The sequence below is a fragment of the Drosophila teissieri genome, chromosome 2L (genome assembly GCF_016746235.2).
Source record: "Drosophila teissieri strain GT53w chromosome 2L, Prin_Dtei_1.1, whole genome shotgun sequence".
NCBI classification, from domain to species: Eukaryota; Metazoa; Arthropoda; class Insecta; order Diptera; family Drosophilidae; genus Drosophila; species Drosophila teissieri.
The window spans coordinates 21266597-21281200 of NC_053029.1; the positions used below are offsets into that span (position 1 = coordinate 21266597).

General features: G+C 43.4%; 1 protein-coding gene across 4 annotated transcripts; it reads left to right on the forward strand.

The window, feature by feature from the left end:
* Positions 1–207: 207 nt before the first annotated feature.
* LOC122626072 (coronin-1C-A) lies at positions 208–10301 on the forward strand. Of its 4 annotated transcripts, none has more exons than XM_043806188.1 (7): positions 208–410; positions 5560–5814; positions 7027–7293; positions 7352–7765; positions 7833–8126; positions 8818–9024; positions 9079–10301. In XM_043806188.1, exons 2-7 carry the CDS (start codon positions 5617–5619, stop codon positions 9304–9306), a joined length of 1608 nt encoding a protein of 535 aa, XP_043662123.1. In that variant the 5' UTR covers positions 208–410; positions 5560–5616; the 3' UTR covers positions 9307–10301. The 4 variants fall into 4 exon arrangements, with proteins under 4 accessions (XP_043662123.1, XP_043662125.1, XP_043662126.1 ...); XM_043806190.1 differs by having other exon boundaries at positions 208–390; XM_043806191.1 differs by having other exon boundaries at positions 209–410; positions 8839–9024.
* The last annotated feature ends 4303 nt before the right edge of the window (positions 10302–14604 follow it).

A 14604-nucleotide genomic window follows, 5' to 3' on the forward strand; every position in this document is an offset into this window, starting at 1 on the left:
ATAAGTGGCTTACAAAAATTTAAGATTAAAACATCTCTGGATCCGTTTAGTAATATATACTTAAATTGGAAGTCTTCAGAAGGCGGCAGTCAGCCCGAAAAAAACTCTAGCTAGATCTAGCTATTGCCATGGCAGTTTCGGCCGAAGTGGCAACCCTAGGCGGATGAACGTAGCGCCCCGTGAACGTGAACGCAAACTGAGCTGATATCAACAACTCGCCTCAAACAACAGTGTCGAACTTGCTCTTAGATGCTCAGCGCGCTCTCGTCGGTATTTTGTACTCGTCCCGTCTTTCTGCTGACTGAAAAGTCTGAAAAGAAGTGCCTTAAGTTCCCAGCCGGAGTCGTGTGCAAAATCTCTAGTTGAATCCCATTGAATGCGCTGGCCCCAGTGAGTGGAGTGATAGATAAGTGAGTGCTGGTATTTTGGTGTCTTGCAACCGCTTCTCTGCCGCCACATTAAATGTCAAGCAAAAGCAAAGCGATTGCAATGAATCAATACAGTATTTTTGCGGAATAGGAGTATTGCGGCTCGGTGTCAGCTGTAGCTGCGTATTTCCAGGAGACGTTGCGAGTGGTCGATGCAAATACGCCGCTTAAGTAATGAACGCGCGTATTACAAAATCATAAAAAATCACGGTAAAAAAATAAGTGCGCCAGCCGCCTTGCGACCATACGTGTGTGCGTGTGCGTCTGTGAGCGCCGAGTGTGGCGTGCGTGCGCTGGTGTGCGTGCTTTCTTGTGCGAGCGGAGCGGTGAACGCAGTGCATGTGAAGAGTACGGCTATAAAAGTTTTGCCATCTGCTCTCCCGCTCGCTCACCGTGTTATATGAGTCCAACACCCAAAAAAGGGAATAAAGAGAGCAAAGCAGCGCCAGTGCCGAAAAACGTTGCAAAAACAAGTGAAAGAAACCAAACAACTCGCAGTCGAATTTGTTGTTTCGCACTTGATTGTATTAATTGTCTTTTCTGGTATTTGTTTTTTCTTCCTCGCATTTCGCTGTAAATTGTGTGGCTTTTCCTTTCCGGCTCTCACTTGTTTACGGTGCGCGAGAGAATGAGACCGGGGAAGAGCGGCCAAATGCGGGAGAAAGGAAAAGGGGAGAGTGTACCAATTGTTGCTGGTGGAAGCAACAAGTTAGTGAAGGGCCAGGAGGGTGTGCTTTCAAAGGGCGCCAAAATGAGCTGGCATTTAAAATTTTGAAATACTAGTTAGTCATAAACGTGGCCCAGAATTACGGTTTATTTCGAGCGTGCGAGCGAGAGCAAGTGTGAAAAACAAGCGACCTCCAGAGGCGTCTTCGAAAGTGGGCGCGAGCAAGCGAGAGAGCGCACAGCATACGCTCCCACGCACAGCTATTTCGGTTGCTCCCCAAATGGCTTAGGCAGCGAAACTTAGCCAACACCAATTAGTGACACAAATATGAGAAATGCACTGGAATGAAGCACACACACACAATCGAGCCCGACCGCCGATCGTGTTTATGCGTCGGCCCATGTCGCGATTACTCGGCGGCAAACAGCTGTTCGGCCACGATCAAACAAAACAGGCGCACGTATGTACGCCAATTGGGCGAGCAACGGACATATCCGGGCTTTGGCGGGAATTATTCCGAAAAGAAAAAAGAAGCAAGGAATTTTTGGAAGGCACTGCTTCAATACCCCTAGGAAAATCTAGATCTCGAATTTTACAGTTCCGAAATGAAATTAATATTAAATCAAAGTGAACAACTATCATCAGGTATAGTCTTGGAACCCAAAAATATAGGTCGCAAATGCTTAAATTAAATCAAAAATATACTTTAGAAATCAATTTCTTTAAACTCTGATTGTTGATTTGATTTTCTGGACATTGCTGAACTCTAAAAAGGTTTCGGATTAAGAAAAATAATAATATAATAATAATAATAATACAAATAATAATATTAAGTATTGCAGATACATATATGTAGCTTTAAAAAGAAAGGTGCTCTTATTAGCCAATTGATCCTCTGAAAAAAAACTATGTGCATTGAAATTCCAGGGCGCACAGGCATCCAGAATTGCCGCCCAGTCTGACTAAGCGCAGAAGGAAAAAACAGCAACAAACGGACTGCGGGGAGAGTGGAGGGCGCTGAGGAGACAAAGAACGAGCGGCAATTAAGACAGCAACAAAAGCCAGCGCCACTTGCGACGGTGAGGGGAGGTGATGGGTGTCTGGTGAGGCACTGCATATGCATGTTGTTAATTTTAGCAGCAGAGTTCCACTTTCACTTGTACAGCGACGACACCCACTGTGTTGCAAGCCAGTGAGTCTGCCGCGACACTTGTGCGCTTTTTGTCAAAAACTTCGGCTAATCGCCGTCAGGCACGCACACTCTGCAATCAGTTTGATGAACCTTTAATATGTATGTATATGCACTGCAGCAATGACGTTGCGCCTGCAGCAATGACATCATCATCATCGCCATCAGTCGAGTAGAGACGAACGGCGAAAGTTTCCAGTGCAGCCCACAGCCGATAAACAGAGGGTCCCTTATCACGGGTGACTCATGCATGTGGCATTGGCCAGCTGATTAAGTGTCGCTGCAGCAGTGCAGAGGAAAAAAAATTTCACAAGTTAATCAACACCAAGACACGCTGTTGCGTGTTGCTTTCCTGTTGGAACTACGTACAAATATGAATGATGTGATATTGAAAACACTTGACTAAGCTACAACTGGTGTGCTCTCTTCACGTACCAAGACTATGTTTTAATTCATATTTATGTAGTATTGATTTAATGTTAAACCACCAACCTCCATAGAGGTGTAGTACCACGTTTAAGTAAGGGAAGCGCTTAAGGTGACAAAAATCACATATCCTACAACTCCATATTCTATAACTACACAAGAGTTAAGCGCAGTATGTATATTATTGATTTGTGGATAACCATTTTGCTTATACAAGGCTAGTTTTGTGCCATATGCTTTTGGAAAAGTTTTGAACTTTCAGTTGAAGTTAGTAAAACAATTTAATAGGAAGACCACGACAGCTTTGGTTTTGGTATAATTGCTGCACATTTAATAGATCCATTTTCGAGTGTACTGGGAATAGAGATGTCAATATAACGGGGCCCTCGTCGCCACAAATGGAGCAGTGTCCCACTCCATCGTCACTTTATTTTTACCCAAGCACTGTTTTATTTTCGCTCACGCCCCATTGCACTGCTGTTGGATACTACTCGTACTACGCCTAATTGACTACACCCAAGTCAGTCAAGGGGGAGAGAAGGGGTGTCAGGTGGGGGACCAACGGCGTTTTAATCACGCCGCCGGGAACAAGAACAACACGACGGAATTTGCTAGCAATTAGAAGTGGCCGGTGAACACAACGTGTCGACAAAGCGCCAAGTTTTGCAATCAAGCATTAAGCCAGTTCCCGATTGCTGGAGCATCGCGATCGCATCAATTCAGTGATGTTTGCATCTCGCGCGATTTCAAATTAAATTGCCGTCGTGGGGCCCCCACAACAGCCCCATTGTCAAATGGTTAACGTGATTACAAGACAGTCGCTGCTGAAAGTTAGTTAACACCCGTAGTCTGTTTCTAGTCCTGGCAAAGACACCTCCTAAAACAAAAATCTGACTCAGGACAGCCATTTTCAAGACCATTTTCAAAATACTCCAATTTCCAAATTTAAAAATTTTTTAAAATTCTTTAAATAATTAGGATAAATAGGACCATAAAAATCATTTTGTCCTTTGTCACTTTAACGATATAACGTTTCCGTCCCTATGCTGAATATATTCCTGATCAGGTACGCAAATTTTAAATAATTTACGAATTTAATGTAATGCTGCGTTTCAATAACTCCACCAGCATAATGGGCGTCGGGAATAAGTCCTTATGAGATTTCCATTTCTTCAGAGATTTTCTTGAACCCACTTCCGTTAATCGCTGACTTGCAGTCGCAGAAACGCTGATTAAACAATCGTCGATGGTCAAGCTGTGATGTCGCAGAACAGGCCATATTTTTGGCTCTTGAAAGCGGAATTACGAATGCACTTATGATAGAGCGGGAAAGTGGGAGTGGCCCGACTATGATAATTTAGGCATGGCAGGGGCCAGCGATGCCAACGAAATAAATAAACACATCACATGTGATTTACAAAGCTGCTTAGAGCATCGTGCGATGTGTTTGTATATGAAAATTTCATTTTGCCTAAGATGATTCAATTTTCTATTAATAAGTTTGACCTTCAGCTGTGAAACAAAAATTTTCCCGCCTGCAAACGAAGGTGTTTGGCATATAAACACATAAATATCAACCGCATACACACGCCGCAGATATAGATATATTCCGGCTACAGCGCTGGAATGTTTTCCAGTTCTTGGCGAACATTTCGGCGTCGTTTTGGACTCCATAGGTGTAGCACTAAACATTATCTCTGTGATGTTTAGCCAACTCCGGGCTGATATTTTCTTATCAGTGAAGAGGCCATGTCTATAGGATGGCCACCCACACCCACCCAAGAACGAAGACCTCCGGGCTTACCTTGTGGCCCGGAGGACAGACAGCGTAGAAAGTTATCAACTTCTGGGCACTGCTTTGGGGCCATTTTAAAGAGGTCAATGACAGAGTTTAGTGCTTGCAATAAATATGAATATCTTTGAGCACAACCAACGAAGCAAGAGGCAAAAGAGGCAATTTTATGGCACTTTTCTGATTAAAAACGAAAGCTGTTCGGAGTCAAAGTTTTCAGCCTGCCGGCCTCGGCCCAACCCAACCAAAGAAATTAATTCTGCTTCAAACACGTACACGTAGCTAGAAGCCTCCCGGAGTGTTAGGTATATGTTTGGGCTTAGGTTTGCCTGCTGGATCGGTATTGCTCAGCCATTACTCACGTGTTGGAAGGCTATTCAGTGCTAGAGTGGGTATTTCGGCGTTATGATGTCATCAGAAAGAAAGGGGTATGAACAACTGATAATTCGACACGTTCCGACCGGCGCTTCATTAACGAAAGTAGCGCCGTTTGTGGCAGTTGGCAGGTGAAAGCGTTCTAGGCACCTTCCCCTTTCCGGAGATTTCAGTCGCCAACATTAGTGATGCCATAAGAAATTTGATGCAACCTCTCGCTCACGAAGTCAACTCGTTGCGACTTGCAACTCGTAGCGAGTTGCGAATGGAAAGCTCATTGATTTTCGCAACAAGCGAAATTAGCATATGCAAATTTATTGAACTAATCGAGGCTGCGAAGCGTGGTCAAACACGCGTTAAGCTAACACATAAGTGAGCGAAGCTGAAAGCGAATAACACTGCGATTCAGTCGGTTTATGCGTAGCTCGTAACTCGGATAAGGCTAAGAACACCATTTCCAGGTGTCACAGAATTTTGTAAAAAAATCGACCTATCAAATGAGTTTTCAAAACAAATAGGACTTTCATGTCTTATTTTGGTGTGGTAAAAATACAGCCAAATGATTTCCGTTGAGGGCTTGATATAAAGGGAAGGGAAGAGGGTGAAAAACATAAAACGGGTCTGTAAGTAAGATACTCCCCGAAATTGCTAACTAACCTTCGTACGTCCCATTTATTTTCAGAGCTAGACGTAGAGAAACTCCGGACTGACCACTGACCCAAGCCACTGCAGCATCAAGATGTCGTTTCGCGTAGTACGCAGCTCTAAGTTCCGCCACGTCTACGGACAGGCTTTAAAGCGGGAGCAGTGCTACGACAACATACGAGTATCCAAGTCCAGCTGGGACTCCACATTCTGCGCGGTTAATCCTAAGTTCCTGGCCATCATCGTGGAGTCGGCGGGCGGCGGAGCCTTTATCGTCCTGCCACACAACAAAGTGAGTGCCGCACCGGACCTATTATAGTCTACGTACGTCTGCCCCACTGCGGCCAGCTTGGTGGGGTATTTTTAAACAAAACAGTGGCCAACTATTTTTAGCACCCTTTTGGCATAAAGTTTGCGGCCATTTGCGGGCTTGTTGCCACGTCGCGAGTGACGTCGACGGATTTCGCATGACTCCACCCAATCTCACATGTGTTTATAAATAGTTATGGATTCTGCTACTACCGCGCCAGCGATTCTGCTAGCTGGCGCACTTTTGTAATTTGGCCACCAGCCAACATGACAAACAAATCGTCTAATTTTAGAGAGAGGCGAAGTAGCAGCCAGTTAAATGAATACAAAAATTAGGCGAATCATTGCATTGAAATGCACACTCAGCTCGCCGATTATTCCGTTAAAAACTAATTGTTTGTATTCCTCTAAATTATATTTTCAATCTCCAAATCTTTTCGCCGTCGTGTTCTAGAGATGCTACTCTCGGGCTTCTGTTTAGTTGTAGCTTTGTCCGCAGCTCCAGCAAATGGTGTGGGCGGCAGAAGCACCTATTCTCCTAATCTTCCGACGCTTCTCTTTTGAAGAAAACATATTTGAAAACAAACCAATGGTCGTTCCATTTAAAACTAATTTGTATGCAAGACTCATGGCAACCGATCGTTTTTTTCACTTGACGGCAAAACAATTGCCGGATTTTTTAAGTGACGATTTCTATGTGGAGCGGCTTTTACACGCCCTATTTTAGTTATTTTATGGGCACTGGATGATGAGTGAGATCCATCTAGTCGCCAAGGTTGGCCGCATGTGGCAAGTGTAGGAAAGAAGAAGCACAAGTTCTTGAAAAACTAAAATAGATTTACACTCATGGAAGTCTTTTTGGATTGATACATTTTATGCAATCTTTTGAAAGATAAAATTTGTGTAACTTAACAATGAACAAAGAATATCATATATATGCGAATACATTCTAAACATTCTAATTTTTTATAATTCTATTACCATATTCGGTAGAACTTGGCATGAAGTTTGCAATTATTAATTGTCGGCTTGGCAGATTAGCGAACATAGCCGAACCGAGTGCAGTAAATAATTCAGGACTTGGGTAATGGCTCGCAAGGTTGCAGTTTTGCGATGGTTGCTGCTCATGACAATCGTCAATAAATAAGTTACCGGTGGCGTATTGAGCTAACTGAAATGTAATGAACTCTTCCAGGTTGGTCGTATAGCGGCTGACCACCCGTTGGTTGGCGGTCACAAGGGTCCTGTGTTGGACATCGCCTGGTGCCCCCACAACGACAACGTGATCGCCTCCGGCTCAGAGGACTGTGTGGTCAAAGTGTGGCAGATACCCGATGGCGGACTGTCCCGAACACTCACCGAACCCGTGGTCGACCTGGTTTTCCACCAACGTCGCGTGGGTCTGGTACTGTGGCATCCATCTGCCCTCAATGTGCTGCTGACCGCCGGCTCCGATAACCAGGTGAGCGTATGTCAACACATCTTCAAAAGTACATGCTTATACTCTTTGTATCGCAAAGGTCGTGATTTGGAACGTGGGCACTGGTGAAATCCTAGTGCACATCGATTCCCACCCGGACATCGTTTACAGCGCCTGCTTCAACTGGGATGGCTCTAAGTTGGTCACCACCTGCAAGGATAAAAAGATCCGCATCTACGATCCGCGCACGGGCGAGCTGGAGAGCGAAGCAATGTGTCACGAGGGTTCCAAGGCCACGCGGGCCATTTTCTTACGTCACGGTTTAATCTTTACCACAGGTTTTAACCGTAGCTCGGAGCGTCAGTACTCCCTGCGCGCCCCGGATGCCCTGAACGAACCCATTGTCATGGTGGAGCTGGACACGTCCAACGGCGTAATGTTCCCACTATACGACGCAGACACGAACATGATCTACTTGTGTGGAAAGGGTGACTCGGTCATCCGGTATTTCGAGGTTAGGAACAGAACGAATCCTTATAAATTGAATCCGTATATTATCTATTCCATTTCTCATCGTACAGGTAACGCCCGAACCTCCTTTCGTGCACTACATAAACACGTTTCAGACTACAGAGCCGCAGCGTGGTATTGGTCTGATGCCCAAGCGAGGCTGTGATGTGACCACCTGCGAGGTCGCCAAGTTTTACCGCATGAACAACAACGGTCTGTGTCAGGTTATCTCCATGACTGTGCCGCGCAAATCGGATCTTTTCCAGGAGGATCTTTACCCCGACACGCTAGCAGAAGACGCTGCCATCACCGCGGAGGAGTGGATCGATGGCAAGGATGCGGATCCGATCACATTTTCGCTTAAAGTAAGTGGCCGAGGTGCAGATGCAACTCCGACTTTTATTAAGTGTTGCGAATACAGCGCTCGCCGCCGAATGCGGCAACGGTTCGGCCATTCTGCCAGCCATTCTGCCGGCGATAAGAGCGTACAAGATATAAGATATATATCAGCATGTGTGCTAGCGGGACTTGTCCATAGATGGCAATGCGGCTCGAAGTCGATGAGGCAGTCGCTGCCACTGTGGACGCCCCTTTTACAATGTATTCCAACGGCTTTTGCAGTGGCTTTTGTCTGCTAGCACAAGGACTTTAAGTGCGCTTTTTTGTGAGTTCCGTTTAAAGCTTACTTCCTGGATTTGTCGGTGGCTACCTCCAGCGTGTAATGCCTGCGCTTGATTTACTTATGTTTTTTCTGCGTTATCTACGTTTGTGCCTTGTCCGCCCAGCCACATTCCACTCCAATACACTGATAACAGACCTCATTTTATCCTTCGAGATGCGACAATTTAGGAATTTAGAGTACTCACAATGATCCAGAACGATTTAGTATTCTAATTATTTGATATCTTATTAAAGTCTCCTACTGCATACAGTAACACGCCGCACAAATGCAAACTTTGCCCTAACACACACGCGGTTGCGCGTGGCGCTTGTCGTTGTGTTCATTGTTGCTTGTTGTGTTCTGAAACGAACAGATTTTCTTACCAACCTAATCAGGATCGCGTTTCCATTGTACAGGGTGGCTACGTGTCCTCGTCGGTAAACAAATCACTACCATCGAAGAAAGCGGGTAACATCCTGAACAAACCCAGAGGCGACAGCGCAAGTTCCGGTGCAACGAGCAGCAGCGCGGGCGGCGGCAACTTTGCATCTGGAAATAACAATGAGGCTAGCGAGGGTGGACCGCCTGCAGCGGTTTTATCGGTAAGTACTTGCACTAGTGCAACGGTTGTTTGACTAATTGTTTGCCTTGAAAAGGAAAAGGACCTGCGTACCATCCAGGACGAGATTCGCAAACTCAAGGCGATCATCGTCAAGCAAGAGAATCGCATCCGCGCTCTGGAGGCCAAGGAGGACGCCCGCAACAAGAATGGAAGCGATGCTGCGCCAGCTTCAGCGGGAGCAGCCACGTCAGACGGCAAAGCTAGTGAAAGTGCCAATGACCACGCGTCTACATCAGCCGGTACGTCAAAGGACGAGGACTAGTTCTAGCAATGAAACGAGGACTGATAAAAATGGGCGGAATGGATTGGAGGAGAGACAGAGTACTGCTTGTAGAAGCTCGTAGTTACCGCTTAATTTTTCTAATGCAACATAACGTTTATTTCGTACGCGCTGAGGGCGAATTGAAAAACAAGTTATGGTTCGATTATTTATTTTTTATAATTTAATATTAGGTCTTTAACGAGCAAAATCAGTTGAGTGTGGCACAGATAGGGTTAGAGAATGCCGAGATAAACCATCTAATCGAACATAAGCGGGCAGAGCTGGACGGTTAACGTATAAAACGAAACATAAAACTACATCCTGCCAAAAATATATAAAAACCTAACGAACTACCTACATGTTGCGCCCAAAATCAAGCAGAGCGAAGGGTAGACACTCAGCCCTTCGATCGTTTTCTTGTAACGCAAATATGAAATTGTACATTTAACAAAGGAAAATCATAAACTAAACCTCAATCACTTAACAGTTAAAATCTACCTACCAAATTTGTACGAGCTCCTTTCTGTAACGTCTATATATTTGTACGTCCCGAAAGTTGTCATGACAATAGCTGATAGAATTAATACCTTTAATCCTAACTGAGGCCCCCTTTATATTGCAAATTCTGGTGTCAAACATAGCGAATTCTGTAAGAAAGTGATGGGGGTCATCGAAATTAATTCGTTTTCGTAATCAAAATTTTCTTGTTCAAACTAATGATAAGCTGTATTTTGAAATAATAAAATAACAATAAATGCAACAATATCGGGAACAAAAAAGGGACCCAACGAAACTATTATAACGATTTTAATACTTTTATTTTATTTTCATTAGTTTTGTTAAAGAACAGAGAGCGAGAGCGTCGTTAAACACCTACCGATTTTGTAATTGAAAACCATTGTAAAATGCAGACCTTTATACATATACATAAATACTCTATATACAAATAATTTACAATTTGATACGAAATAAAACAAAATGCAATGACAGAAGAACTTGCGTGCTGCTAATAGAAGAAATCAAATTCTCGAAAAGGGTCTTTCTGTAATTTGCGCATTAGAAAAGCTTTTGAAATATTATATATATATATTAGTCGACAATGGGATTCTTACCAGCTGCACTTTAAACTAATTGACAACTTTTAATTGCAGAAATAAGCTCATCCATGCGCTATTCATTGCGGAAGCCCATTGGTTCGCTTCAATTGAATATGCAAATTCGTTTAATTTCTGCCTAAACAGCTCTAGAGCATACTGCATTTGTTGTGTGTAATTATTACCTCAGCGAGCAAACCAAAAAATGCAATTACAATTTACGTTTACAACGATTCTGACATTTTAATTAAACTTGGCCAAGTGTGCTTTTGTGGGTGGCGCGCGGCAAACCAAGTTGTTGATTTAATTAAAATTATGTCTGTTATGCAGACATTACTGCAAGCTTTAGCGATTATCGGTAGAAATCAGTTGGTCTTCTTGGTCGGCCAATGGAAAAGCCCATTTAGTAAAGCTGTAGAAACTAAGTGATCCAGAGCAACCAGAGGTCGACTTGATAATTAGAGTGCGAAATGAAATACTAACAATTGTTGAATTCATCTTTAATCTTGATCAAAAGATTCACTTTATCACTGCTAACTGGTTCAGACACATTTGGTCAGTTTAATCTAAGATTTTGCACCCAGCTTTCAGCTGAATCCAAGACTAGTAATTAATCCTCACAAACTGTCTGCGCTGGCTTAAAGTGTATACTACATATAATTTTAGCAGTAGTGATTAATGCTGTTATAATTTGAAGAAACCTAGTTCCCAAAAAAAAAAATCGATTTTAGATATGGTCGCCCAGTGGATGAATTTAAATGGACATATAAGAAGTCAGTAATCAATTGATTAATTGAAGCTGTTCATGTTGTTTAAGATTTGGTTTTCACAACAATTTAAAAGTTTTCGATCTGGACATCACTTAAACTTATCGGCTACTTTTATTAAGTTTAAAATACATGTCATAAGAAAAACGTATATAATCTTACTACAGCATTAGTTGTTAGTACTGTGATTCCATGTTAGACAAATCATTTTATTATCATGACATTCGATGGGTCAGTAGATCGTGAAGCCGCGGCAGTAAAAAGCAAGACCAATTTATGTCTCCATCCGCATTCAGGCCTTCTATTAACGCTCAACGACTGTCAAAACCGATGGAAGGCATTTGTTAATTAAAAGCATGCAGCAGATGGGCCGAGTGCCAGGAGCAAGAGGACGTGGGAACACGTGCTAAATAAATACTCCAACTTGCTAAGTACCAGCAGAGGTATCGCCCCTCCAGGACCTCAAAGGACTAAACTCAGCCCTTGACTCCGCCTCTGTCGTTAATTCACGCGGGCCGTTGCTTTGTTTGTGTTTGCTTGCGTGCTTGGCGACTTGTAAATGCATAAAGAAATATACTTGCGCACAAAAGGAGCCGTCAAAACATTACTTTTCCCGGCGGCTCGTGTTTGGGTATTTGTTTATTTTCGCATGAAAATAAATGCGTTTAATGGCGGAAGTTTATGCCTCATAAAGAGAAGTTAATTAGCTTTCTGGAGTATAAAATTTCCCGCTGTACGTATTCAATAGCAAATTGAAAATTTTCCAATAGCACATTCAAATATACATATGCCCACAAAATGTTGGCCAACTTTCTCCCCCCTCGACTGCTATTGCTGTACCGTGGAAAAAGTACTGAAGCTAAATGTTTGTTTATTAATAAAGAACCGAAGGACTATCATTCCTTTAACATGGAATTGAATTTATAGTGTAAACGCGCGCTTCGTCGCTGCGTTACCTACAGTCCATAGTGATAATCAAATTGGATATAATTATATATGAAATATATATAAGCACCATCGGTATGGCTAGCTTTCTTTATTTTCACCTCATTATAATAGTAACATAACTTTAGGACCATTGTCGCCATATTTTTGTGCAGTGCAGCTGCTGCTCCTTTTGCTGCTGTGGGGCAGTGGATGTGTTGACTTCGTGGCGGGTCGTCCCTTCAGGTGAGTCTTAAAGTCAAACTGGCGGCGTGTTTGCATCTGTGCCGCACAGGCAAATATTTACGGCATCATGGCTGGAAAGATGGGCCATAGTTTCCGGCGCAGACAAAAAGTTGTGTTGAGGGACAGGCGACATGAGGGGACGAAACTTTCGCATAAGCCCACGCAACCAAGGAACATGAAAATAGTTTTTCTTTAGCCACATTTATGAAATGTGCACCGCAGGGTTAGTTTGCATGACTGTCTGTGTGTAGAATAACTTTCACTTTGCCGAGTTAAAGGCAGGGGTAATGGGAAAGAGCTGGGACTAAGCGGCTTAAAACCTGCACTGGATGCCCAAAAGTGTCGGGCCAGAAACTCTCGCAGGACAGGAGACAACTGCCAACTGCCATTTTTGGCAAATATTTGCACAGATAATGAAAAAGCGCCCCATCCTGCAACATCCTGGATACAGTGTGTGTGTGGGTGGGTGATAGTTGGCAGTAAAAAAATGAGTTGAATTCAGTTTGCCGCCTCTTTTGGGTTTCGATTTTGTTGACAATTCACTTTGCAGCGGTAATTGACCCTAATGCTGTTGCTTCTGATTCCGCTCGGCTCTCGCCTTTAAATCGATATCACTTTTGGCAGCTAAATTCAATTTGGCAAAGGAATCGCACACACACTCGCTGAGATGGATATTGCACGTGCCTAAATACATTGCAAAAATGTCAAAAAGCACGTTTCAGTGTTTTGTGATTTCGCCTTTGCATGTCATGTGCCCCAAAACAAAACTTTGAACTCCGGAGCTGCTCCTCCAGTTGCCAACTACGTGACTACCGTATAGCATTTGCTCTACCAATAAATGTCGGGCTGAGATGTGTGCGCCATTGCTGTAAGGACGCGTGCCAGCCAGAGTAAAAACAATCACAAGTAATTCAATTACAATTATTCAAACATCGGTTTTGGCTAGAGAGGCGGGGAGAAGCAGGCCAGCAAAAATATTTAAATGTGGATCGATTTTCCGGCGATGACGATGGGACTCCCCAACCCAATCCCCATTTCCAGCTTTGTTCCAATGCAATCGTCTGTGGCTAATCGTCTAATATTGTCCCATGTCTGTGTGGACCGTCTGGCCTCCCGGCGCTCAAACATTCGCATTCGGATTGGGATTCCCATTCAGATTCGCATTCGCATTCACATTGCCATGCACATTGTCAGACAGGGCCATAAATTAGGCAGTTGCTAAGTGCTTCGATGTTTGGCTGTGGTTTTGGTTCCCTCTAAGGATCAGTATCAGGATTTGGTTCCGGCTGCGCTGCCAGGACAATGCTCCCTGAGATTTATTTCATGTTCGCACTTTCTTGTCCTATTTCTGTACGTAGATTAAAGCCTCTGCGGGGACTTTTGCCGTGAAGTGGCAAAGGATATATTTCGGGCATGAATTGTGAATGAGCAATGCGGTTAACTGGATGAAATTTGTATTCATTGCAAAATGCGATCGATGGGCGACAGCTAAATAATGGAATTTTCATCGAATTTTCGGTCAGCATTTTATATTTAACTTTACATACCAGCTGACTCCTGCTGACTAGCCAAATATTTTAATCTCACATGAGAGGGATATCAAACAATTTCAGCACATATATTTATCTTTTGCCCTACACTTTTTATCTGCTGCCGCAATTTTCCAGAAATAGCAATTAGCCAAGGCAAAATGTGAAAGGAAAGGGCAGAGTCTAGGGGCGTTCGGAATGTCCGTTGGTTGCATGGGCAAAAAACCCAATTATCACATATTCAAGTCAAGTGCTTGTCCATCGTCTCATATGATGACCAAGCCAGCTTCGCTCTGATTGTGGTTCCGACTTTGGTTTGGATTTCACCTGAAAACTAATTTACATGCTCTAAAGGCTACACCAGGAAAAATAAAACGATTATTTCCTCACGAGAACTCTACTGGTCGATATGGGGGTTGAGGTTCTTGCTACTTATCATTGTAAAATTTAGTTTGACTTAGTTTCGCTCTGCCTAAAGGATATACTGAGAGTTTTTTAACCTTAAGAGGAAAGTTGCCACCTCTCTGATTAATCATTATTTCAGGGGAAGCTTGTATTACTTATCTGTTATTTTTCGCCGTGAAGAGTAAAAGGACTGCTTTCTGATTTCGGATTAAGTCCGGTCAAACGTTAATTGAAATGGGACGGGCTGCAGAGATGTGGCTCTATTATATTGGTCCAACAGCTGGATTATGGTTATGAATTGGCAGCCATATATGCCGGCGGGCAGCAATCAGT